General features: G+C 40.8%; 2 protein-coding genes across 4 annotated transcripts in view; both read left to right on the forward strand.

Moving 5' to 3' along the window:
- The window catches only part of PPP2R2A (protein phosphatase 2 regulatory subunit Balpha), a 75,016-nt gene extending 70,315 nt beyond the window's left edge, over positions 1-4,701 (forward strand). Inside the window, exon 10 of the mRNA XM_074939938.1 lies at positions 1,640-4,701. Coding sequence (XP_074796039.1) covers positions 1,640-1,919 — 280 coding nt within the window. The 3' untranslated portion in view covers positions 1,920-4,701. The remainder of the gene's footprint in view (positions 1-1,639) is intronic.
- A 3,671-nt stretch (positions 4,702-8,372) lies between these two features.
- BNIP3L (BCL2 interacting protein 3 like) lies at positions 8,373-27,305 on the forward strand. Of its 3 annotated transcripts, none has more exons than XM_074939926.1 (6): positions 8,373-8,578; positions 17,495-17,681; positions 19,953-20,025; positions 22,190-22,317; positions 23,081-23,230; positions 24,550-27,304. In XM_074939926.1, the coding sequence occupies exons 1-6, from the start codon at positions 8,482-8,484 to the stop codon at positions 24,596-24,598; spliced, it is 684 nt and encodes a 227-aa protein (XP_074796027.1). In that variant the 5' UTR covers positions 8,373-8,481; the 3' UTR covers positions 24,599-27,304. The 3 variants fall into 3 exon arrangements, with proteins under 3 accessions (XP_074796027.1, XP_074796028.1, XP_074796029.1); XM_074939927.1 differs by having other exon boundaries at positions 8,381-8,578; positions 22,214-22,317; positions 24,550-27,296; XM_074939928.1 differs by lacking the exon at positions 8,373-8,578 and adding an exon at positions 8,827-8,845 and having other exon boundaries at positions 24,550-27,305.
- Positions 27,306-27,641: the final 336 nt, after the last annotated feature.

The raw sequence follows: 27,641 nt of genomic DNA on the forward strand, positions 1-27,641 counted from the left end.
GCTTGGCAAAGCCCTGGCTGGGATGATTTAGTTGGGGTTGGCCCTGCTTTGAGCAGGGGATTGGACTAGATGACCTCCTGAGGTCTCCTGCAGCCCTAATCTTCTACAAAGATAGCTTCCCCAAGTCCTCTCCCCAGGGTTCTCGACTAGAGGCTCCCTTTCACAAAATTAAGCCCACTGGCAATTTTTCTTCACAGACGGATGGATGCCAGGGTGTGTGTCTGCACTGCCAAATATACCAAGAGAGACTTTTAATGTTGACCTGAGTGCCTTCCTCCCCCCACCCACTGTTGACCTCTTCCTGTTAATTTCCTTCTGAAGTCCTCTTCAGCTCTTTACTAGCATCTGACTTAGTATGCTAATAGACTCCTATTGTATGTCACCCAGGGAGATAAGCGTCTGGATAAGTGTTGTCTCAAGACACGCTGCCTTGGAGTGACCTGCTTTCAACCGCAGACCTAGAGAACATAAATTTTAGTACATACACTTAACTCCTCACATATTATCTGTACATACAGCTCACAGTGACAGGGATGACCTTTGTGACACAGGCTTTCAGTGGAAATCTGACGTGTTCACCAGAAGCGGTCATGTGATCCCTATAGTCCTGTGTACCCCTGTTGGCATCAGAAGGTCCTTGGGGGTCACAGGTATGATCTATAGGGCCTAATCCTGTGAAATATTGAGCATCTACTGAAGCATGTTGAGTAAACTAACTGCCAACGTTAGTTGGAATTGAGGATGCTCAACACCTTGTAGAATGGAGCCCATAATCACTTTAAAACAGTGTTTAACCCCCAAAGAGTCAAAATTGGTCCTCTGTGATTCAAAGAATACTGCTGTTTTGAGTTGGGGTATGACCGTATTGGTTACTTCTTGAAGTTAATAACATAGATGTTTTTCTGAAGTATTGCTTTCCATGGGGACTGCTGGTTGGGGTTAATTTTGGCACAATGTGAGTTCCTACGACAAAGAATGTACAGAGCGAGAGCTCCCTGTCACAAGGTCTTGGCAAAGGTAGTTGATGATTGAGTGAGGTTCCGGATAAAAATCTGAGTTGTACCTCTAGTGGCTTTTAAAATAGCTGTTTGAGGTGAAAAAATTCTATTGGCCGCTACGGGCCCTAGTTCTGTAAGGTTCCACGTGCCCTCCTCTCCCGTTGACTTCAAGAGTGGAGGGCACACAGCATCTGACTGCAGCAGTCCCAAAATAGGTGACGTTGTTTCCCCACCACTGTGCAACTGAAAGGTATTTTCTGAAGAGGTGAAAGGGAATGGAAAGGCAGGATTTCTGGGCTCTTCTAGAGTGGAAGCGTATCCTGTGGTCAAGACATGGGACTGGGAGTTGGGTGATGAGTGGGTTCACATGGGACCTTGGGTTAATCACTTAATCCCCCTGTGTGCCTCAGCTCCCTATCTGTAAAATGTGAACACATACTTTATTTTCACTCCCCTTTGTCTTCTCTGTTTGAAGCGTAAGCTCTTTGGGCCGGGGACTCTTTTTATTTATATGTACAGCGTCTAGCACTGTGGAGCTCTGTTCTCAGTTGAGGCCTCCAGGCGCTACCGTAATACAAATAACTCCTTCCTTTTTTAAAATGTGGCATTCTTGGATTAATCTTTAGCTTTCTTATTTCCAGTGTTGTCATGACGGGATCTTACAACAATTTCTTCAGAATGTTTGACAGAAACACAAAGCGAGACATCACCTTGGAAGCATCACGGGAAAATAATAAACCCCGCACCGTTTTGAAGCCCCGCAAAGTCTGTGCAAGTGGAAAGCGAAAGAAGGATGAAATTAGTGTTGACAGCCTAGACTTCAACAAGAAGATACTACATACAGCCTGGCATCCCAAGGAAAATATCATTGCTGTAGCTACTACAAACAACTTGTATATATTTCAAGACAAAGTGAATTAGGGTTGGCATTCCTAACCGAAGAATCCACTTCCTGCATAGTTGAGATAGTTGAATCTAGCATTTGTACCTGTAAATGAAAGAGAATAAAAGAGAGAGGTCCATTGTGGCACCCCTTTCCAGTGTTTAAAAATGTGCCATATGACACACTTTTTTTAGCTACATGGAGAAAGCTCTGATGATTCATCACAGTGGTGTTCTCCATGTTTGCTAGCCATTTAGGTGAGGGTAGGGCACTTTTTAATTTAATGACTACTTGCACCATCTTGCCTAATGGACTAGATTGGACTGTATCAACATTGGTTTACTCCACTTTTTATGCCTTCCATTGTGATGACGTCAAACACAGGGAAAGCCTTCAGTCATGCTATGGGATTTAATTGTGTAACCTCATTACTGTATCATTTGTGGCCCTTTTTTATTAAATGCAGCTCATTCTTGCTGTGGCTTGTAGCATTCCTCCTCCTGGACTCCCCCTTCCCTCCCCTTCATCCCCTCCACCCCTCCCTGGTGGTGGTGTATAGAAAAAAATGAAATAAAGCACATGAAATGGGTCAGTTTGGGGTCAGTGGTAAAGGAAGGGGTCTATGTTGCGAACAATGTTTTAATAAGCAGTTGACTGTAATCACTCCTTGCCATGTTTGGCACCAAAAAGAGAAAATAAGGAAGAAAAAAAAAAACTACTGAATAAAAGTGACAAAGAATGAAGAATCTGGGTTTTTTTTTCTTTTTTTAATCTACCTCTTTCTACAAATATTCTGTGTTTTACCTTAGATGCATGAAAATAAAGTGATGTTTTTTTGTAATGATTTTAACCAGTATTCATTATAATTATTTTTCAGCGGGCAGGGGGAGAGGGAGGGTTTTTGCAACTGTCTGGCTGTCATTCATGTATGAAAAAGATCATTCTAACTCTGGTATTTATTGACCATTTCCATTTCAAAAACCTTGAAATGCGACCAGACTTTGCCATACTCTTGAACAGTAATTGACCTGTTCCATCTCCTTAAAGCCCCTTTATCTGTTAATTAAACTATCCCTTATGTCTCAGTGTCTGAATTTGTATAATTCAAATCCATTTATTGGGCACTAACTTTTTAATATGTTTAATCTCATCCTAATTTTATGTAATACCTTGTTTAGAATACAAAGCCAGTGTTTTTTAATTGTTAAAATTCTTGTTCAACAGTATGATGTAGTGGAAAACTAATATCAAGTAATTATAGATGAGAATTTACACTGCATTCTGAGTACATATATATTTTCTGTATTTTATTGCTATCAGTGTCTGAATGAAAATGTAGAATACCATATGAGTGCTGCTTCTTTCTTCTGGCTTTTCAAAGCAATTAAAGATCAACTTTAAAAGGTGCAATGATCAGAAAATGCTTGAAGTACAGAAACTGCATGAGATAAATATTAATAGTTGTCTGTAACTTGATTTAAACTCTTTTTAAGCAAATAAGGCTTATCCAAAGATGAAGAATTGGATACTAACGTTTTAAAAAACTTGTGGGTTTTTATCTCCAGTATGTTTTTGCTAATTGTGCTCTTCTGGTGCACTAGAAGGTCTAATAAGTTGTACTTACCATTCAACAAACAGTCAATGGCGTTTTAGTCCATAGTAAAGCCTACCTTTGATTGGGAGGAACTATACTTCTAAATCAACTACGTTTACATTATTTTTGTGGTTTAGTTGCAAGTAAAATTTCTATAATGCTTCAGTAACCCAATCAACTTAAACATTGTTTCTGCTGTAAAATGTTGGCAGGATTGCACATAGTTAGCAAGATCACTGATGCAACACTATGCCTTCGTTTCATTGGAACTTGTGTAGTGTTTTGAAAATGTTAAACGCTCTAAATACTCATTACGTTTCGCTTTGCGTGGATACAATATATAACTCTTTTGTAACATTGATATTTTGTAACCTGTGAGCCTTTTGTGAGAGTATGAGCGATACCTTTTATTCATTTTCATTTGTTGGCCTTAGCAAAATGTAACGCTCCTGGGGATCGTAACTGATGGGCAAGTCAAATATTCGGCCACAATCTCACGTACTATTGTGCACTAGCTTAATTTTGCTCAAATTATTAGTCTCCTTGAAGTATTTGGAACTGCGTATGTGAGTAAAGTTAATTGCGTACACAAGTGTTCCCAGGATCAAGGCTGAGGTTTGTTCATTACCCTGGCCATGGGAGTGGGTCGGCAATTAGATTTTGTGTGTGCCAGGGCCGATAAAGCAAAGATGGTGGTATATCTAATCACATCTGTTGTTTTGGGGCAATCCAAGTGTTCTGTAGGGGGTTGTGGCATCTGTAAGGAGTGCTGTTTTACTCGCATGTTTAACTTGTGTGTGGGTGTGTGTGTGTGTGTGTGTGTGTGTGTATATTCTGGATTTCGTATTGAATAGTTGAACACTTCGCTTATCAAAGACACAAAATGGAATCTGCGATGGAACAAAGATGCAGACCGTGAACAGGCAGATTTCACAAACAGCCTGAAGCACAACTTGCTAGCACTACTGAATTAAAGTAAAACTGCCTTTGGGACCTCTGTCGTGCTTGTCAGGAATGCCCATGGTTTTAAAAGGATAAAGTGGCTTTAAGAGAGTCTGAATTTTGCTTCGCATGGACAGGTGGCACTCTGGCATGCCACTCCATATCACTAACAAATCCCTCTTTCCCCCAAAACTAGCTACTGATTGAGGTTGCCACATATATTCCAACTATATATATTATAATTCTTTAATCACACTGTCTATTGACGTACACTGTAAATCCTGCTGATCAGTTTATATGCTAATGCTAATTCTATTTTCTATTAATAAAAAGTATGCATAAGAATAAATGTACTTCTGTCAGGTTGCTCTTTATCCTCTACTCCCCTTATTTCATGAGGATTTTCAGGTTACCAATAGCTCCTCTACCCCTCCCCCCCCCCCCCCATCCGAATGAAACAAATCACCCTGCTTCATTTGCACTGCTGCATCTGGACCTGTTCCTAGATCGCTGGGAGGGAAGGAGAGTTTGCAAGAAAATTCTGGTCCCTCCACAAGAACAGAATCACAGGAAGTAGCTTCGTCTCTTTAGGGGCCTGATCCTACTCCCAGTTAAGACGATGCAAGCCTTTCAATCAACTTCAGTGCATATTGACCCAAACCCTATCAGACCAATCTTGCCCCCTAACTGAAGTCTCGGATGTTGTTGAAACACAGTCTTGCTCCCCCCTTTGACTAAAGGTGTGATTTTTAAATGGATTTAGTTAAATGGTGCAACAACCTGTGGAAAAACTGAAATTTACAGACCGCGTTTAAACCAGTATTAGCCGTTGTTCAACCAAATACTTTTTCCACTGATTTAACTAAATCTGTTGTAAAACCAGTGCAACTTGTGTGTGTAGACACGGCCTGTGGCCAATGTTCCCTTTAACTTCAGTGGTGCAGTACCAGGCCCTAAATCTCTGTTTTCTGCTGAGAAGTAGCTATTGCCTTCATTTCCTAGCCATGTCAAATACATAGAAGGGTTCCTCTTCACCCTACTCAATACCTCGCTAAATCTGGACTTTAACTTCCAATTTAGCCTTTGTATATGTTAAAGAGGAACACTTCTCTGTCCCAGCCACACTGGAAGAGAAGACCAGATGTGGTGGTTGAAGTAAAGGGGTGAGATTACTGCCCTCAGAAAAAGTAATCTGGTAATCGGAAAAGGGGGAAGTTTCCCTATTTAACATTTAAAACTATATTTTGGATGTGTGGGGGTGCATGATTTAATATTCTGGAATATTTTATTAGGGGTATAGGATTTTTTTGAAATCACATTTCCTAGTTTTAATGTGTCTATTCTGATAAATTGGAATTGGACATCACAAGGTATGGTTACTCGAGACTAGTCACGTCCGTGGTAATGCACAGAAGGCACGTAGGTTCCCAACCCCAAACACACCCCTCTATCTAATTGAGCAATAGGAGACATGTCCACAGGCTGATCCATGTGATTTGCCTTTTGTTTATTGAAGGTATTTCTATTTGTGCCCACTGGCCCCTCGAACTTGTCATGCATATTCACTCCCAGAAAGTTCCTTTTCAACTGGGCACTGAAAAATTGTCATGTCTGTATTTATTAACACAAAGGAGTAACAGGTGAAAGCTGTTAGGAGCAGTGGCTGGAACAAGGGAAATAGAAAGACCTGCCTTATGGAAAACAATATAGGTCAGAGATCAACCCTGTTAAACTGCTGCTTCCCTGTTGATTGTCTGTCTTCCACGCCATAAACCCGTTCAGCCTTTTCATCCACAGTCTGCTCTCCCAGCTGAGCTTTAACAGTCCTTCAACATTTCAAAAACAATTCACTGCTTCTTTAAAATGGGGAGGGGAGGTCTTGCAGAGAATTTTTCTGATGCAATGCTTATTCGTTCTATTTTGGTATCTTCCACTAGGAAGCTAATAAATGTTTCCTAGGAGAGAGAGTGAGCAAGAGTACAGAGGGCTTCAGTATTTGGTTTCCCACCAGACCTGATTGGTACTTTGCAATAGAGCCATGCAGGAGGACTGGGATCCCCTGGGTCCCGCAGGACCCACTGCCCTAATAGCAGGAGCAGGTAAAAAGTACTTTGTTTGGGGGCAGGATCGGGTGGGCAAAAAAACAGTCTGCGCTAATTTGCGGGAGAAGGCTACATCTTTCCAGTTTGTCTCAAACAGAAATTTCAGCAATGTAAAGCAAGTTTTTCTTTTTCTAAAATAAAGGTTTTAATACTTACATTTAAGTAAGGGCTAGATTTGATGTCTACGAGGAGTAAAAGTGCTTTTTACATGGCTTAAGCAAGATTTGTTTTAGTGGTAAAATTTGTCTGAATTATGTTTATATCTACACATACCGACTGTTTTTTTAGTAGCGGGGAGCATCTGTCCCTTTTGTGGAATATGCGGGATCTAAGGTTTTTGGAGGTGGGTGTAGGATAAACATAAATGTAAGAAACAATAATGGGAGCGGGTATGGCAGAGTGGGACTGCAGCAGGATTTTAAAACAGTCCTGCGCATGGTTTTATTTTGCAAAGTCAACATATCCTGTGGAATTTTAGTACTTTGCATCAATGTCTGCTGCTTTTTGAACCGTCAACTGCCAATTGACATTAAAGTCCATGTGGCCAAATCTAGCTGCATGCAGATTTCAAGGAATATCTTTCGTACATTTCAACTCCAGCTGAAGCACAAAGAAAAGAGAGACTGAACACTTTGGGGGAGGGACTGTCTGTGAGATGTTTTTATACGGTAGATGGTACAGTATAGTCCTGAATCCTGGTTAGGCCCCTCTCTGCAAAGTACAAATAAGTTGTTTCATGTGGCCTTACAAAGAGTCTGTTACAAGCCCAACAGTGGAGAAGAGGGAGTGCAAGTCCTTAGATCTGGCATGCTCACATAGTGATGTCACCAAGAGCAGCAGCTGAATTCCTTATACTAAGTTTGGCCCATCACACATCTATTTGGGCCTGCCCTCCAGGCAGGGGGTGGATCCAGCTGCTGAATCCCTCAGTCTGTAAAGCCTCTCAGCGACAGTTTGAACGGGCTCCTGCCGTCTTTGGATCTCTCCATTCACTAAGCAGACTGTGTGTTTAGCACCCCCTCCAATGGCCACTGCCCAGTCCCTCAAATCAGTGCTGACCGGGGGGGCTCTCTCAAAGTCTAAACACACCCTGCCTGCCCCAGAATCCCATTACCAGTGTGAGCCTTCTTGTTCACCTCTTCACGGGGCCATATGGTAGGCATAGTATGTAACACACAGAGACTTTTCACAGTACTTGAACCCACTGTTGCGCTTTAACAGCAGAAAAAATATACAGATCTATTTTTAAAAAAACCCAATATGCAGTTCTCTGCCTCAGTTTCCTGACCACTGCAGAACCTTCTTTGACTAAAAAAACACGAGGAGGACGTGTGGCACCTTGGAGACTAACACGTTTATTTGGGCATAAGCTTTCGCGGGCTAAAACCCACTTCATCCGCCGCATGCCGTGGGACGTACAGGAGGAAGCAACATATACCATCCCTTTCTCTTGTCCCTGAGTCCTCCCGCAAGAGTCCTGTCTCGGTCTTGTTTGGGAATTCCCCATTCCCCCACTGTCTGCCACCTGCAGGGAGAGGGAACTGGTTTCCCTAGGAGTTGGTGAGGCCTTGTCTACACTGCCACTTGACACCCACCCCCTTGAGCGCTGCAAGTTTCAGCGCTGGGAAGGAGCAGTGTAGACAGTACACCAGCGGCGGCGGGGGGAACAGATTCGGAGTGGCACATGCGCAGTGTAAAGAGACGGCGCTTCGGAGTGGCGCAAGCGCAGTGATGGCCAGGCGGCGCCTCGGGGAAGGACGTGCGTCGTTCCTGGAGATGACGTGACGCTGGCACCTGCGCGCTGAGGCCGAGCCGTTCGCCGGCAGCCTCTTGCGTCAGAGTGGGCGGTGTCTCAGGGCTGCGCCTGCGCCGCCGCGGGAGGCGGGGTGCTGGGGCCGTGCGGAGTCTGGCTTGTTGTTGTTGTCCCAGCCCCGGAGGCTCGTCAGTTGCCGCCGCGCCGCCATGTCCTGCCTGCCGGAGCCGCCGCAGCACCACCCCCCCCCCAACAACAACAACAACCCCCCGGCCGAGGGGGCGCCGGCCGAGCCCGGCCTCAACAGTGAGTGCATTAGCATAGGCAAATGACATGTAAATGAAGAGGGCCTGCGGGGAGCGCGACACCCCCCCCCAGTGTCTCTTCCCCCCCCCCCCCCCCGCGCGGCTGGGATTGGTGGAGAACGGGTCCACGCGAGCGTCTCCGGGCCAATCCCTAGGGTCCCGGGCGAACTGGATTCGGCTGCGTCCGCCTGGGGGGCTTCGAGGGGTGGGGGAGGGTCTGTGGGGTTGGGGTTCACTGGGAGGGGGTTGTGGGACTCTCTGGGGGAAGGTACGTTGGCACCCTGAGGGCCTTTAGGGAGCTGGGGGGACCCTGGGGTGTGGAGGAGGAGTAGGGTCTGCGGGGCGGCTCTAGGGGATTGGGGGACCCTGGGGTGTGGAGGAGGAGTAGGGTCTGCGGGGCGGCTCTAGGGGATTGGGGGACCCTGGGGTGTGGAGGAGGAATAGGGTCTGCGGGGCGGCTCTAGGGGATTGGGGGACCCTGGGGTGTGGAGGAGGAGTAGGGTCTGCGGGGTGGCTCCAGGGGATTGGGGGACCCTGGGGTGTGGAGGAGGAGTAGGGTCTGCGGGGCGGCTCCAGGGGATTGGGGGACACTGGGGTGTGGAGGAGGAATAGGGTCTGTGGGGCGGCTCTAGGGGATTGGGGGACACTGGGGTGTGGAGGAGGAGTAGGGTCTGCGGGCTGGCTCCAGGGGTTTGGGGGACACTGGGGTGTGGAGGAGGAATAGGGTCTGTGGGGAGGCTAGGGGGACACTGGGGTGTGGAGGAGGAGTAGGGTCTGCGGGGTGGCTCCAGGGGTTTGGGGGACACTGGGGTGTGGAGGAGGAATAGGGTCTGTGGGGAGGCTAGGGGGACACTGGGGTGTGGAGGAGGAGTAGGGTCTGCGGGGAGGCTCTAGGGGATTGGGGGACACTGGGGTGTGGAGGAGAAGTAGGGTCTGCGGGGTGGCTCTAGGGGATTGGGGGACACTGGGGTGTGGAGGAGGAATAGGGTCTGCGGGGTGGCTCTAGGGGATTGGGGGACACTGGGGTGTGGAGGAGGAGTAGGGTCTGCGGGGCGGCTCCAGGGGATTGGGGGACACTGGGGTGTGGAGGAGGAATAGGGTCTGTGGGGCGGCTCCAGGGGATTGGGGGACACTGGGGTGTGGAGGAGGAATAAGACACGCTGTAGGGGGTTGGAAGGCGCTTATGGTTTTGGAGGCCCCCTGGATGGATTTTTTTGGAGGGCGGGGTGGTCTGCGTCTTGCATACTAGACAGAGTGGTGAGGGGAGGTGTATTATTGTGTAGTGTGGGGTGGAGATGAGGGCTGGTGGTCTGTGGGAGGATGACAAAAGGGGAGGGTGTTCAGGAGTTAAAGGGGGATGAAATTGGCGCTGGTCAGAATGGGAAGCAGCTGAGGGGACCATGGGCAGTGGATTATCTTGTGGTGGTGATAGGTTTATTGAATGGCTGAGTTTAGGTAATATCAAGAGACCAAACCATCACGTTTAACTCAGTAAGTTTTAGAGGGTAGGGTGTAAGTACAGCGGGTGAGTCAAATGCAGAAGGGGGCGGGGAATTTTAGTAGCAGGCTTAATAACAGGGATATGAGGTAAGGGGATGTGAGGAAAGATGGATGTGACTTGATATTTAATGGGGAGAGGGAGTAGGTTTGTTTTGTGACAGGAATGAATTTATTTAGTGACTGGTTCTAACAGCAAAGATGATGGTACAGCAAGAAAGTGGGGAGGAGCTTGACTGTGGGAATGACTTTATTCAGTGACTCAATATCACTGACGTGAGCTGTTTTTCTCAGTATCTCACATGTATGTCAGCTGCTTTGCTGCATCCTTTTGTTCTAAGGATAATATTTGTGTGGAAGACTGGTGATTTTATCTAGGAACTCACATTGGTTTAACTGATGTGTTTTACATCTCAAATACACAGCCATTCAATATATATATATTGGTTTGTTTTTAAGTGCCAAGGATACTGTGGTAAAACAAAATGTATTAATGATTAACCGTTCCCTCTATCCTAGTTTGCTAAATCATCCACAAACCATTTCAATAGGACCAGCTAAGTGATCTCGCGTAATTCAGTGGGAAATGTATTAGATGAGAGTAAACTATGTCGGTATAACAACATTGCCATTGCATTTGATGTCTGTGCATTGAGTGTCATGTTAATTACAGCAGTGTGTTTCTCTGGTGTGTTGGCCTCGGAGAACTGCACATGCAAACAAATAAACAAAACAAAGGCACCATATCCAAATTATTCAGGGCTGTTAACGTGTAAAAATATATCAGTGTATATTAATTGATAAGATTTCACTTTAATTTTTGGAAATTTCATCTTATATTTGGCGTGTCCAAGTAAACCTAATGTTTAGTTCTACAACTTAAAATTAGTTTATCCGTGATCTGAAGATATTCGTTCTTCCATACTTCATTTTTTTCCCTTTTTCTGTTCACTGTTACTACAGTGACTGACTTACTGTGTTGGAGACGTCAATCTGTAAGATGAGAGCAGCAAGAGGGGGTTCAGTGTAAACATTTTAGGTCCGAAACTTGAAATGAACTCCACAGGGGCACATTGCCATTGAAGTTAGTGGGGCATCATGCAGGTGCCTCCAAGGGCTGCCACAGATATCTCTCTGCGGGATCAGAGCATAAAGAGTTAGTGAAATCAGTGCAGCTCCTCAGGTTGGCAAGTGCTATGTGGTAGCATGGAGTGTTTTCAGCAGTGGGCCCCATGAGCAAAACAGATGTAACCAGTCACCTCCATGAAGGCTCAATACCAGTTGCCGGTTGAATTTTGTCAGACTAATGAGTCTACACATTAATTCATTTTTGTTCTAAAATATACCTTGCATTTATTTAGCGCCTTTCATTCAAAGATCTCAAATCACATATAGAGGTGAGGGTTGCCCATTTTGTCAGTGACAGAGCTGGGAATGGAACTTGGAACTCCTGACTTCAGTCTTGTGCACTAACCACAAGAGTGTGCGCTCTCTGGTATTTCCTGATGCCTCACTCGGATTTGAATTCTTACCTCGTCCTTCTGTTAGATATTAGCAAAAAATAAACAAAAAACCCCCCAAACTCAACAATTTAAACTGAAACACACTTACAATTATGTTGTGTCTGTTTTTCAACAATATTTACTACATTACTGAGGAAAAAACAGGGTAGTCTCTGTTATGGCTCTACATCCCGTCTTGTGAGAAGTCTGGTTGCTATTGTTGAGTACTATAGGTTGCTATTGTTGAGTGCTGCTGGAAAGTGACCACCAGTACTTGTGTAAAGCGCTCAAAGTCCCTGGCTAATGAAGTAGTGCTACATCATTCTGGCCTTTTTATTGTAAAGGTGAAGCAAAAAACCCTAAAGTGTTAGTGTGGGATATCTGTTGGATGGAAAATATTACTGTGGGAAATGGAAAAGCTTTTTTTTTGACAATGGTATATTTAATTACTACTTAAGCATTTAGTGAGTGATACTTCAGCAGTCAACAGATTATGCTAGATTCTATAGCTTTTATGAGATTATGAAAAACTAAAGGGTAAGAGCGAAGTCCATTGGAATTTTTTATCAAATAGAAGATGCTGTGACTGCATCATGGCCATGAGCCAGAAAGCATCATTTTCACTGCTTCAGACTTGCAGTAGAATTTAGGAAAATTTGCCTGTGAATTTCTTTAATGTTACTGCAGAAATTAGCCAGTTGGACCAACCCCTGCAGTCGTGTAGTGTGGTAAAATGCTTATTCTGCATAGAGCCCCATTGCCTTCAACAGGACTCTGTGATGTCAGTTTGAGAAACAGAGTCTAATAAAAGTAAATTGAATTTTGATTAATACCCAAAACAATAAATCCATCCTACTCTGCAACAAGCCTTGGCTAAAGTTTTTCTGTAGTATGACCTAATTTACAGAAGCGAGGTTATTAAAGCTGTGTGGCAAACAATCATGTTCGTACATGCTTCAGTTCCTAAGCATCTCTGTATGCCTGATGATCTGGATACATACAGTTGTTGCTTGTAAAGGGGACACTGTCATATCACTTTAGGTCCAGAATTTTAAGGTAAAAATTTTGTGAAATCTAAGCTTTATGGAATTTTTTTCCTTGACAGATAAATTTTCTAATGAAAGTTTAACATTTAATTATTCCTTTGCTGTGTATGTGACCCTATCATTGTGTTAGTCCATGAGAACCTGAAAGTAAATCTGAACTTGTTCATTTAAAAACAAAATTGAAATTTGTATGTGGTGTGTCCAAGTTTATTAAAATGCAAGAAAGTAAAAAATGGGGAAAAGTAACTAGTCTTTTGGTTTTAATCTGTTAGCTATCTGTAAGGAGTTTAAAGAAAAAAAAAGCTGACCGTGTCACTTTTATGACAGACTAATCTCTTGACTAAATTTCTATTTTAAGAAGTACATGACATTGCTTCAGATTGCTTTTTGGACAATTTTCTCTTTTGAGAAAATGTCAAATTCACAATTTTTATCAAAACAGATACCTTTCAGGTGGCTGGTTAAAATTTTAGGAGGAATAAAGTGCCAATCTTTAGTGTGGTGCTTGAAACTACAGTGTGACAAAATGAAATGTTCTCCCTTTGGGGGGTAATATTACTCTTTGGAGAGGCTGGGTTGGGGATGAGAAGCACTGTTTTTTAACTTGGTTAATGTAGTCCAGTGTCTCAACCTAGTCTCGTCTAGTCTCAACCTATTTGGCCCACAGTGTGTTATGTGGGCCGCATCCAATACTACCTGTAGGGACCCGAGGATGTCACAGGTGCCGCAGCTCTGTGCTGAAAGGGCTGCAGGTTGAGAACCACTGTTCTAGTCTCAAATATTTTTCTGGGATAACGTTGCTGCTGGTCCTCCCAGTCCTAATACTAGACAGCCAGCATATCTGGATCTGTAAGCAGAGGAAAAGGGAATATACGTGATCTCCAGCAGTTACTTTTGGCCATCACTTTGGAGCTGCACGAATGGACTTTAGAGGATTTCATATCCAGCCCATCTCATCCAGAAGGAAGGTTATAACACAGGGTCTTTGATGGACGGGATCATCAAGCACCTTTTCAAACAGCAATTTGTGGCTGTTCCTTGAGCTCTGTGTTGGAAATGGGTGGCAGTGTTAAAGCTTGATATCACAATGCGTTGACGCTAATTAAACATGTTTTGACTCATCAGAGATGAGTGGTCAGATGGAGAACGTGCAGCTTGTCATGTAAACTCTCTCCTAGGCCTTCTTTTGATGGGAGGAGTATTTAATTCTGTTTTAACTTGTTTCCTCCAGTGTGCCTCTAACACAACTTTAAACAGCAAATTCCACAATGTAGCATAGGCTCTATTAAGACTGTGTTTTGTAGCCAAAACTTAAGCACAACTGAGTCCTAATCATGCCAGTGCAGCGATAGGTTATAGCAGTCCATTCTGATTAGTCCTTCACTGCAGTCCCAGGCTTCCTCTTTGGTCATCTACCAAAACTCCTCCACAAGGCTAACCTTACAAGAAGTGGCCTTCCTTATTTATGTTTACTGTCAGCCTCCAATATCTCTGCCTTCATTTCTTGCCGATTGTTTGTTTCTGAACTCTGCTGTACAACATCAGCAGGGGTGGGGGTGGCTGAGGGTGAAAAGAAATTCCTCATTGACTTCAGACATTCGAGATCCCACCATAGTTTCTCTGAACCCAAAGTTGTTACCAACTGACTTGTAGCTATCTGAGCTAAATAATTCCCTAATTGCAATTGCAGCATGCCTTCCCACAGATATTAGTGATTTCATAATGGAAGGGGGTTGCTCTAGGGTAGGTCAACTGTCCTGGCATATTTCTTGAAACGTGGCCTTCCTTTTCTGAAATTCTGCAGTCACTGCTGATTATCCCAGGTCTGAAATACAGAGTAGTCCCACCATTCCATGCTGGTTGGTCTGACCTAAAACTGCCTTTCCACAGCGAGTGCTTCATTGGCTAAACAGCCAGACGTTCGGTTGTTCAACTGGTGCATGGGCTCCAGATCATCTTGCAGTGCTCTGACAGTGGCAGAAACACCATCATCTTCTCACTGCAGCTGCTCTGTAAGACTCCTGGAACCAACACGCTGCGTTAGTGAATATAATCAACAGCATCTCCAGCCTGGGAGACATTCCTGGTTACCGAAGCGTAATGGAGAAGTTGCTCGGGTATGAAAGAGTTAGCAGTTGATCCACTGGTTCTATGACACAACTTCTGGAACCAGAAAAGGAATTCTTGGAATCTGACCTCCACTCCCAGAATGCGTATGGGTTTGTACATGGGCAGTGTGCATTCGCCCATAATTTATCACCCACAAAGGTCACTGCGATATGTCATACCATAAAATCGTTGCAGCTCATGTAATTGAGCCCAGCACCTGTCTGAACATGGGCTCTACGTGAGTGTACTAAGCATAATTAATAATTGATGGCTTCGTTTGAATCAAATAACATGGGTTGCATATTGTTGAGCTTTTTGTAGCCAAGGTAGAATACCTTAAGAGGCCGGTGGTGGTGATATTCCCTGGGACCAGAACTGAATCTCCATTTAAAATTTCACTTTCACTTAAAAAAAAAAAAAATCACTGGCCAATAGTTTGTATGCACAGTGTTAAATTTAGTCTAGTAAATTTAAAAAATGAATTAAAAGTAGTTTCTACTACTACCCCTGCCAATACTTTAGGTTTTCCAGTCTCCCAGTTTCTGTTTTTACAGTGTTTTTTTCTCTTCCCTGGTTGAAGTGAAAAGATGACACAGATTGGGGAACCTGACATTATACAAGATAACAGTGACACCTTTTATACCCTAATGCAAAAAGTAAACAAACGATGAAGGAATATTTTAGGTGTGACAGTCGTAAGTTTTTTAAAAGAATCAGAAAAGCATGTTACTTTTAAGATAATAGTTATGTGTTATTTCTGAGAGTATTTGCTCTCTGCTATCGCAGTTCATATATTGACAGGAAGAAAATTTGTATTAAGCTTTGAAAACAATTTTTGTTTAAGAGGTAGCAACTTTATATTGTTCGGATAACAGGGTGAGAGTCCCATTAGTTGTTGCTATTGAAAATTCCTCCCGTTAAACAAAATTGTTAGTTTTTAAAGTAGTCCAGCGTGCTAATAGTTTTGATTTTAAAATAGAGTATTTAGATTGTCTGTATGCCATAATAAATCCTAGTTACACCAAAGAGCTGTATTGACAACAGAAAACCCCTGCTAGTATGTAAAGATGCAAAACAACGACTTCTTCCACAAACTACTTTGTAACATCTCAGTGGCATAGTTCTTCAGACTAAATAGGATGTAATCAGGTTCTGAATTTGAATGTAGTCTGAGATGAGGGTCTGAAAAAAGGTATAAAATGAATTGCTTGAGCCATGTAAGGCAAAAGCGACACCAAACGTAAAATTACTGCACCAAAGAACAAGAGCTTCTGCAGAAAAGAAACTTAGTGTTTCAGCTTAGGCCAACTGTTCTCAAACGATTAATGGACTCCGATTAAAAAGTAAACTGTCTATATTCTCAAGTGATACAGTTAATGAGTTTGAATAAGAACCACAGGTTTGCAGTTGAATGGGCACTGGATTAAATAGGTGACCCATATGTGAGGACTCAAGTGGTTTAAATTCGCCAGTCGGAACATAAACTACCTATTTATGAATATTTTCAGAATATCCTAAATTAAATCTGTGACTGCTTAATGTACTGGTAAAACGTTTTATGTTGTTACTATGCATGTTTAGTACAGTCTGCAGTTGGAATTATGTTCTTGTATTTTAGTAGTTTAAAGCATGTGTTTTCAGTGCTAATATGATGCATGCAGCTTCTCAATCCAATTGAGGCCCTTACACTAAGATCCTGTCGTTAAAACTAGTTATAAGAGCAGAGGCAGGATGAATTACAATATATGTAGGCGAAGTGTAGTACTTAGTATATAGAATCTTCCCTGCAAAAATAGGTTGTAACTATCAGTTATAAGAAAGCGGTTAACTAGGTTAACAATAATTATTTGCACTATTTGAATTAGAAAATGTTAAACGAAATATTTAGATGAGACTTTAAGATGGTTAGAGACTTCGCCCGCCCAGCTCAACGTATTACAAAGTGAGAACCCCAGTTTTCCCACATACCGAGCATAAACAATGGAGCATATGTGTGAACACACAAGCACCATTTCCAGCTAATTATAACCAACTTAGTTTCTTAGCGTACAGTAGATGTGCATAGTTCTTTAAATATGTGGGAAAACAAGGGGCCTACCTCAAGGATCTAATAATTCATAGATCTGTGAATCTATAATCTAAATTGGATAAATCCCAGTTATTAAAGTTCTGATGTGAGGGGTAACGGATAGTACTGGAGAAGAGATTGGGATTGGAAGGCCGGCTGAAAGAAGTGAGGTTTGTTTGGGAAGAGGAAAAGGAGATTGCTTGCCATATGGCTAGAGAGGGAGGTTGTTCCAAGCACAGGGGGCATTGCGGGGAGAAAGGCACGAAACTCTAAGTGGGGAAGAACAAAGGGAATATTAAAGAATGGAATTGGTTTGGTTCAAGAGTGGGGTGTAGAGAGAGGGGTGGTGAGGATTTGGAGCTTAAACCTGATACATATGAAGGGGATGCCTGTCAGGGGATTTAAAAAAAAAAAATAGCATGAGGGAGGGGAATGACTGTTGTTGTTTCTAGTTACCCAAATCAAGACTGTTTAGTTCAGAGCTATTAAGTCTACAGTTAACTTAAGGGACAGGGGGAAACAAACCTGCCATTCTTGTCTTCTCTATTTGTTTATGAGCATTTTTCTTTTTTCTGGCATCCGTGGATGTTATCTGAATTCACCATGTTCACATTCTTTCTGCGTGTGAATGATAAACTTTAAGCGAGGTTTTAGTTTCGCTGCTTTTAATGAGTGCCGTCTGGCTGGCCCAACAGGTTCCTGGGTGGAGTTACAGATGAACGGCAATGGCAATAGCAATGATAATGCCACTGGGAAAAATGGGGGCCTGGAACATGTCCCTTCGTCCTCCTCTATCCACAATGGAGACATGGAAAAAATCCTTCTGGATGCCCAGCACGAATCAGGACAGAGTAGTTCAAGGGCTAGTTCCCACTGTGACAGGTAAGGAAACACAGCTGTATCAAGTCTCCCTTGAACCACTCATTTTTTCATACGTTATGTGATGCAATTTCCATTCTTGATGCTTTAATCAAGGGCAAATAACATTTTATTAGCTGTATACTTCTGCATCCAGCCTATGTGCCGTTTGGAATACTTGCTGAATCCTGCCAGCTTTAAGCAGTATAGAACTTGGTTTGTTTGAAAAGCAAGTAATTGTTGTTAAACAAAAAGTAAAAAAGTGCAGGAGTAGAACAAATTGCATCAATGTCAGTGTGAAATCTCATATTAACGTTGTTCATGTACTGTGTAAAAAATAATTAACCGTGTGATTACTGATGCATGATTATTTAAGAGAAGGTAAGAACAAGGGATACTGTGACTGAAGATAGTATTGACTATGATAAAAATGTAATACATTGGCTTTATGAATTTTTTCAAAGTAACTTACTCAGTTACATCTGTATACTGTGTGTCCAGGCAAGAATAAATGCAAGGTAGTGATAGAATAGACAACTGACTTATAATTTCCACCCCTCTTTCTCTCACAGAGGAAGTAGTTGGGAGAAAAAAAGTGTCTTCACTCAAAAAAGCCCTAACTACTTTTTTTCCCTTAAAGGCAAAATGTATTTATTTATATCTGGTAAAATAATCTTGCTTGTCATGTCAAAGCAAGCGGTACTCTTAAGGTATCACCCTCAGAATTGTTGGACAATTAAGACTGTGTTGGAGCTGTCTTAGGGGCCTCTTTTTCTTTTTCTTATATTGCTGGACAAATGCTCTCTTCTTGCCATGTCAAGTATGTAACATTTATGTCAAGCTAGATCAGATGTACCACCTACAATGAATATGGATGGAACTTGACATTAACTCAATGATCATTTCAAAATAGAATTACCAAGTACAATGGACCAGAAGAGTAAAAAAAAAAAATTTTTTTAAAAGCTACTCCCTCAGAAAAAAGCCAACTGTTTGCTATACCTTTATTTCTAAGAAAATTGTAAGCTGCCAGTAACTCGCATAGTATGTTTTCACTGTCCAGTTCAACTAGAAACATTTGATAGGTAGTGTCTGTAATGCTCATTTTCATTCTTATCAAGGTAGGGACTTTCTCTCCCCCCACACCTTTAATTGCCCCAGTATTTTTGATTTAAATACTGTCAGATAAAAATGTCAGATGAAGATAAATCCCTTTTTCTTTTTTCTCAACAGCAAATGCTTGGAAAACTAAACTTCCAATTTTGTAGTGAGCGTATCAGCTCATGATTATGGACAAGAGTCGGATATTTATAGAAACCTGAGGTCTAAAACATTTGTAGAAAGAAATGCAAACGGCTATAAACCATTTACTGAGTAGTTTAAAAGAAAGGTCCTGTTCCCGGTGTAACTTTTTTTCCATTCATTATCCATCTTTTTAACGAGGGCTAATATCAGATTAAAGAAGGGTGTCTACAATTTTGATGCAATGAAATGACGTGTCTACATCACGCTGTACCTTTACACTCTCCCTGATTTTAAATTCTCTAGCATTTTTTCCCATCTGGGTGTGAATGTTATTAAAGAGAAACCCTGTAGTAGAGTATACTCAGGTTTTAGTATTGAAAATAAACGTGTTTATTCCTTTGGGTTAATTTGCTAACTATTAAAAGATATTTGGGTATGTAACATGTAATGCCTGCTGGAGAAATTCCTTAGTGTGCCATGGAACAACACTAACGAATTCGTCCCACAGATATAGTCCTTTAAGCAGCCACTTTTAAAATACCTACAAAGTTTCAGGTACAGTTTTATTCAAACTCCTTTGAGGGATCCATCTTCTAGGTAACTTGATTTTGCTAGTGACTGCTTAAGGTTAGTTTTACTGTATATCAGAAAGATGGCCCAGTGATGTAGCAACAATAGCAATGTATTGCCTCTCAGGGGATGAGAGTTCAGGACTCCATTTTGGTCTTTTGCTCCTGGGTCGGAGTTACAGTCGAGTCACTGTGCTGATTCTTGATGGTAGAGGGGGTCCTGCCCATCTCTTTATGATTAACTGAAGGGTAGTTGAGGGTGGGGATGGTATGAAAACAAGAACAAACTGGGAATATGGGAATTCTTTGGGGCTTGGAGGATTTTTCCTTGTGGGGCATAATGATAAAGGATCCTTGTTTCTCATCTGCATTGTCTGCGTACCTTATATGTAGAACTAATTGAACTATGATGCAATTAAACTGATGTTTGAGTAATTTAATAACCCAAAAGTGACAGTAATGCCATCATTCTTTCCTTTAGCCCTTCCCCTCAAGAAGACGGACAGATAACATTTGATGTGGAAATGCACACGAGTAAAGACAATAGTTCTCAGGTACTTTCTCCAGTAAACTCTAAAGTACACAACATGTTGTCTAGGAGAGCAGTGTTTAAGACACAATTTTGTCTATTGTAAATAGACAACTTCATATCAAGATGAGTAAAAAAAAAAAATAAATAAATTAGTGAAGCATGCTAGAGGACTGAAGCCAAATATTTAAAACGATAAATTCTGTATATAAATATACAGCTTTAAACTGTTAATTTCCCGTAATGCATTATTAATATGGTATGGAAACATCTGAGTCTACAGTACCTATACTGAATTAAAGGCCAAGAATATTAAACTCCAATTGTCGAAAGCCTGTTTGTTCAAAATCTGGAAATGTCCTTTAGCCTTTTGGAATAACCGTGTTTACTTGTATTGTACCATGTTCTTTTTTATCTTTTTAAAATTAACCATTTGACTTGAACTGTGTGAACAAAATTATCCATTCTTGCTTACTTCCATGTAAATAGACTCAATGAATCATTAAAGCTTTTGTATAGTTAAGGTTATGATGGTAACTATGTTATAAACTTGTATTTTAGGAGATTATAATATGTCTATTAAACTTTGCTCTGTGAGGTGGTGTTATAAAAAAAAATTGTTTTTATAATTTACTGAGCAGAGAAAGAGTTGTTTGTATGTTTAAATTCCAGCAGTGGGGAGGGAAAAAAAGTCTAGTTTGAAACACATGCTTTGGAGTTATACAACTTGGACTTTATAAAAATTCAATTTTTAAATCTTGGAGAGAGAGAATATCAGGCACCAATCCTGAACTTGAAATAATGTGATTGAGTAAATGTAGTAGCAAGTTATCAGAGAGATTGGCAGGATTTCTTTTTCACATCTAATTATGTAGGTATGTGATAGAACTATTTGTTTTACAAATATTTAAATTACTACCTAAGACTTCAGGATCATCATTCTGTGGTTAGTGAGCTCACATAATTCTCAGTCATCTCAACCCGAAATGGAGGGGGAATCTAATGCTGAACTCTTAGTTTGGTCATTTTATGAAATTTGCTGTCTTCATCAGTACACGTTGAGAGCAGTAGTGGAAAAACGAACTGTGCGAGTTTAATTTTTGTCAGAGAGGATGGCCGAGCAATAGGATCGTCATCCTTCTGTAGCCCTGGAGAGAACCGTACTACTCTGAGTGAGCTCCTTTGCTTTTTGTTTTGTCATTCAGGGTTGCCATCTCCCTATTACAATTCAGCATGGCTCCCTTTTTCCATTTGTTCTGGTGCCTCTTTCAGCTAAGCTGTACTCCAAGTGGTGAAATGTAACCTTGCTAAAAGCTGAATTTGGTCTCAGGCTCCCATTGAGTTCAGCGGGGAGAGGACAGCTTGGGAATGCCAATACATACAGCTCTAGGCTTGGCAGTTCATAGCCACGGCACCTCTGAGCTTGCTGCGTCAGCTATGAAAGTAAAACAGTTTCTTGAGCCCTGGCACCTCTTCCATTACAAATTAAGCACTGTATATGGCAATCCTTTCATGAGAAGCGGGTATTAATCTTTGGGGCAGGGACTGTCATTTACCATATGCGTGTACAGTGCCTACCGTAATTGGGCCCAGACCTAGTTGAGGTCTACCGTAGTATACATATATACATGTTAAATAACGGTAGTAAAATAACAAAGAAAAGAGATTTGTTTTGACATTGACAAGCTTCTGGAAGAAATTATTTAAAATACTTTTGTACAATTTGGGCAGAAATACTGCCCTTTTCGTTTGATTACATGTGATTTAAGAATCGCTAAAGTTTTAGGGAAAGGTTTTTACTTGAAAACATTTTGTGCGACACCATCTTATTCAGACTATTTTTAAAATCATCCTCTCAATTGTTCTTCGCTCTAATTTGTAATATATATATATTTAAATATCATGACAGTGAAGCTTGCTTAAGTCTGTTATAAAATAATACATTTATCAGAGATGCACTGACTTCAGCGGACCCTGTGGGCATAGTAAAATCCCTTCCAAATAAACGCTTGATGAAAGAATATCTTTTCAGTCATCATTGCCTTGCCTTTCCCTCCCCAATCCCAACATATGCAGAAAGAGCTCAGTGGAATGAAAACTGCCAACATCTGCTGCTTATCATTTTGTCACTGCAGTTGGTGCTCTTAAAATTAATACCATGCGGAATAGCTGATTAAGTGTTGTTACAGGGCATGTCCCATGTGTATTTTCAGTCTGAAGAGGAAGCAGTAGAAGGAGAGAAAGAGGTGGAAGTTTTGAAGAGAAGCGCTGACTGGGTTTCACACTGGTCGAGTAGGCCTGAAAACATTCCTCCCAAGTGAGTTGAACTCTTTACTTATAAACGCTCCTTCGTAAGAAGGAAAGAAGAATCATGCTGCACATATATATGGAATTATTCAGGCTATCAAAATGGGTTCATCACTTGGAAGACTTGGGTTTCCCTTGGAGGATAGATAGCATAAAACCAATAAATGCTGCAAAAAATGTATTAGCATAACTGAGATCCTTTTACTGAAAGCAACCCAACAATAAGCTTAATATGAAGTTACTTTTTCCAGTAACACCAGTGTCTTTACTTGTTAGAGTAGGGTACCTGGAGCTTGCATTGGTGGGGTTGTGTAACATCTCACTGACTGGTGTGGTATTCGGCAAGTCACCTAAAGTCTCTGCATCTTGGTTTCTGCATTTGTAAAATAAGTATAATGCTTATGATGCCACAGGGACCCTAGATGCTATCAAGCTTTGAAACCCATGAATGGAAAGCACTATGTGAGTGCGAAGCGTTAGTTAAATTGGAGGATGCTGTCCATATCTGGGAGATTTCTACATCCCTGCTTGAAACAAAACTGTGGCTATTACTAACAAGTCATGTACTGAAATTTCCTCTCCAAGACCTGCTTGTCTCTTCAGCTTGTGCTCCCATTGTCTCTGTACTTGAGTAAGTGGTCTTTCAACGCTGCCTCATATTTCAATTTGGTCCCCCTGCAATCTGGCTTTTGCCCTGTCTAGTTCACCTTGAAAAAAATCTGGCAGTGTTCTGTGCAGTTCTGCAATATTCCTGTCTATTTTTTTCCCATCAGGGAATTTCACTTCAGACATCCTAAACGTGCAGTATCTTTAAGTATGAGAAAGAGTGGAGCTATGAAGAAAGGTGGCATTTTCTCTGCCGAGTTTCTTAAGGTTTTCATCCCATCTCTGTTTATATCTCATGTTTTGGCTCTGGGACTAGGGTAAGTACAAAGACTAATTTTAAACTTTGCATCTTTATTGCTTGTATACTTATTGTAGTGCTATTGGAGTTACCAGTCTGAGGAAGAGCATAATAAGAGTGATCAGATTACCTTGACGTTGTGCTGATACATCAAGTGTATTTGAGATGTAGGGAAAACTACCTTTGCAGTGACGCCAATTTTTTTTACTTGATTGTAGGAAAAGTTTGAGATTGAATGTTCATGCATTCAGAATGCACAGATTATCATGAAATCAGTGACCTTAATTGACTCTGAGATCCTACTGCAAAGAAGCTTTGCAGTGTCCTGTGGCATGACCCACTTGTTCATTTGCTCATTCTATTCAAATTCCTGAGAGTATAGTGTAATAAAAGAAAAATAAGACTCTAAGCATAAATATTCTAGTTTTTATTCACCTTTTGCGCCAAGAAAAATCTGTGTAACATCATTAGATAATGCTCCAGACCCATGTGTAAGCTCCCACTCATTCTGAGTGGCTCGCATTACTGCAGTTGCATGATGGTACTGAAACTAAGGGTTTGAAACTTGAAACGGGTACAAACTGTGATGTGTATATTTCTTTCTTTCAAAATCAGCTACTGAATTTTCAGTGCTGTTAGCATTTCTGTAATTAGAAGTGATGACTGAGTATGCTGAAGGCCTTAGGTTTGCAAATATCTATCTCACGCCCTCTTGTGGTGGGGCCTGAGAAATGTACTGTTTAAAATACCATATTTCAGTTTTTATTTAACTTCTTGCACAAAGTTTGCCTTTCATTCTGATTTTAACATATTCTTGTAAATGATTTTTTCCTTAGTCCTAGTTATTGGCTAAACTAGCTGGATAGAAAATGTGAAAAGAAGCTGTCTGGTAGCAAATAAGTGTATTTCTGAAATAAAGTAGGGAAGTTGCCTCGGTTAATTTGTTAGAGATTTGCCTTTTTGTAAGCCCATAACACTCAATGTTTTAAAGCCTGTGCTAATATCTTTTTCTTTAAGTGTAGCGTAAAGAATTTGGTGTACGTATTATTTTGGCTGGGATTTTCAAAGGAGCCTTAGGGAGTGAGACAGCCACCTCCTATTGAATTTCAATGGGATCAGGGTACCTAAATCCCTTGGGCTCTATTGGAAATCTCAGCCTTTACAGTTAAGTGTTTAGATAAAGTCAGTTATATAGAAGAGAAGGGGGTGTTATGGAAGAACATCACCCAAAAAAAAAGGGAACGATTGACAAGGGCAAACTAGTACAATTGAATGAGCAAGGACTGTTGTGAAGGGTACTACTCCCATGAAATACAATGTTTTATGTTTTTATTTCAGCATCTACATTGGAAAACGCCTGACCACGCCTTCAGCCAGCACTTATTGAGAGAAGCAGAGTGCAAAACTTGGAAATCCACGTGACCTGTGAAGATGTTATTGTCACATTAGTACATTTGAACTTGAGACCATTTTAAGCATGATCCCAGCCCCGCCCTTTCTTTACATATCCAGGTTCCAGTAACCCTTGGAATTCAGTATTGTGTTGGAACTCTGTTGAGGTGTTTGACTACCCACCTTCTCTCCCCGCACCCTTTGGCCTGCAAAACACGTCAGTTGCCTAACAGACTTTACAATTGTCTATACATTGCAAGGGCTTCTTTAGGTACAAAAATTCCACCAGCAAATTATAATTTTATCAGTGATGCTGTTGCCTCCTCTAGTACAACCTGACTTAAATCTGAAACCGCTCTTGGAATAAATGTGGACTGTATTATAACAATTGCCAATCTCTTTAAAAGAAACTCAAGGTTGGTTAGAGTAAAAGTGAGTCTTTGTTTTTAGAAACTGTTGGCTGTAAGTCAAACTAAAAAATCATTGGCAATAAAGAATGAATAAATTTTAAAACCAGCTTTTTGGGTAATTTACTAACCCCCTATTTTGGCCATGACGTTTAGTTTGCAGAAGGCAAAGACTGCACAAAACGTAAAGCAGGATAACAACTTAAAGTCATCAGCATATTTTAATACTAGATAATTGTCATAATCTTGTCTTTTCTATGAAATAGTCTCCTTGTTTCTGGTAGGAAAATCCAATGGCTAGAAAACGTAAGAGGAATTGCGTTGTTTGCGTGTGAAGAAGCTTTTATTTTCCTTTAGCTTTTTCCTTACTGGAAAATTTTAAATGTAAAGTTTTCCTTTATAAAAGCAGTTTGAATGCAAATATTTTTGGTATATTTAGACTCGCTGTAAAAAGGGGAGTCTCCTGAAACCACCTACAATTACAAAGATATGGTCGTTTCAGTGGCTACTCAAAGCATTTGACCTGCTGTTGGGAACAGTCTTGCAGTTGTGTAAAGAAGCACAAGCTGTAAATCTCTGACATGATGTCTCCTTTCGTGAAGTTTTTAATATTCCCATTTCTCATTGTTTACTGTACGGTCTCCCTTGGGGATAACGTAGATCCTAAGGTCACTAGTGACGTCTTATGTAGCTAGGTAGAATTTTCAGTAATGTTGTTGAACTTTTATCTTTGGGAACACTCAGTCTTGTCCTTCTTCAGTGACACCTTTTTCAAAATGTGAAGCTTTAGTACCAAATTGTTAAAAAGCATCAGGACATAGCCATGTCCTTAAGTAGATTTTATTGGATTTCAAAACATGTAGCATGACTCTGAAGGATAGAATACTCTGTTTGTTTTTTTTAAATATATATTTTATCATAGATAAATAATATAATATAGACTTTAATACGAAATATTTAGGGAACCAGTGTTAATTTTAAAACTAGCAAAGTCTCATTTAAATAGAAAATGCATTAGGTTGACTTGTAGAAAATGTTAAGAAAATCTGGTCAGCGAGTTTGGAAGAGAAAGGTACCTTAAATTTTCTGCTTGCATCGGATAAAGTTGATGATTTGGTATAGCAGTGATAGTTCAAAACAGTTCAGACATGGAGGCTAATTCCTAGTTGAGGTTTGCTTTAAAAAAAGGCACCTCAGGGAGCAAAGAGGCGAAGTATGAAATCCATTTCTAAAATGTGTTCGTTTTATTCTCCACTTCTCACGGCCTTTAGGAGAAGGTTTTAAGACAAGTCCAGGGTGAAAGGGTAGTTGAAGTATTCTGTTTAGACATCTGTGTTTTGTTTTAAATCTCAAATATTAGTAGCTCTTGAATTATCTACAACTACATATTTATTTCAAGCGTGGATATTGGGTTTCATCCAGACATGTGGAAGAAACAAGTGGCAAGGATGTTTTTAGGCAGTATGAACCACCTTATTTGAGAGACCTAAGTAAAATGGGAAGGGGAGAAAGGCTGGTATACTTTATTAGTACTAATTATAGCATCTTCTTTTGTAGGAAAATTGGAATAGTGGAAAAATAGATTTATATTAAGTAGGGAATATCTTTATTTTAAATAAACACCATCCATATTAGATGGATTCATCTGCATAATACTTGATAAATTAATACGTTTCAAGTTTGTGACTAGAGGATAAACACAGCTATGTGCTAAGATTTCAAGCAGCTGTGAAATTAAAAATTGTTCATGGAAAATATTATTGAAAAAATGGATACCTGATCACTGTAGCACTTATCATACAATGATACAATGCAGTATTTATTGATACCCTAATATAAGCTCGGGATGGAAGTCTACAACTTTTAGTTTTACAATGAACTGAAACAGATTGTTGTATCATTTGAAAAGGGGTTTCAGCTATTGATAGTTGAAGTTTTGTTAGGATAAATATTGTTTAAAAGCTTTATACCTGTTTACAGTTTTGAAAAAAAATGCAGGCTTCATTTTTCTTACGTTCAGTGAAAACGGGCTTAAAATATTTGTAAATAGGATCAAGCAAAAATACATAAACTCACACATTAAAAAAATGTGGCAGGCTAACTTAACTGTAGCAAGTACATATTTACTTACTCTGTTTTGAAAAGTGAAAACGGAAGACTCTTAGAAATTCAGATTTTTTAATTGACCCACTTGTTGAAATTATTGAAGTTAACTGAGCCAAAGTGATTATGCATCCTTCATATATTTAGTTAGCACTTTGTAACATTATATACAGTTTACAGTACATGTATAAGTTGTAGCTATAAACATTTTGTGCCATTAAAGCTCTCACAAAACTGTGTGTCTGTTAGATCACTTTGTACCAAATCCACCCCCCAACCCCCCCAGGGAAGATGTTGGATAACTTTATGCTGCTGCTTGTTTATGAAGTAATAACTATCCTGAGTTAAATGAACCAAGAGGTTGTCTTTATTAGAGTGGGATCATCAAGTTCTTGTGCTGAAAAGTAATTAAAATATTGCCTTCGTCAACCATGTTCACTACTTCCATCCTCTCCCAGCACCTTGATCTCCTTATAGATCAGGAAGACTGTGACACCAAAAATAAGAACCATGTATTGTGCTTTAAGA

Source organism: Natator depressus, chromosome 26, assembly GCF_965152275.1.
Source record: "Natator depressus isolate rNatDep1 chromosome 26, rNatDep2.hap1, whole genome shotgun sequence".
NCBI lineage: Eukaryota > Metazoa > Chordata > Testudines > Cheloniidae > Natator > Natator depressus.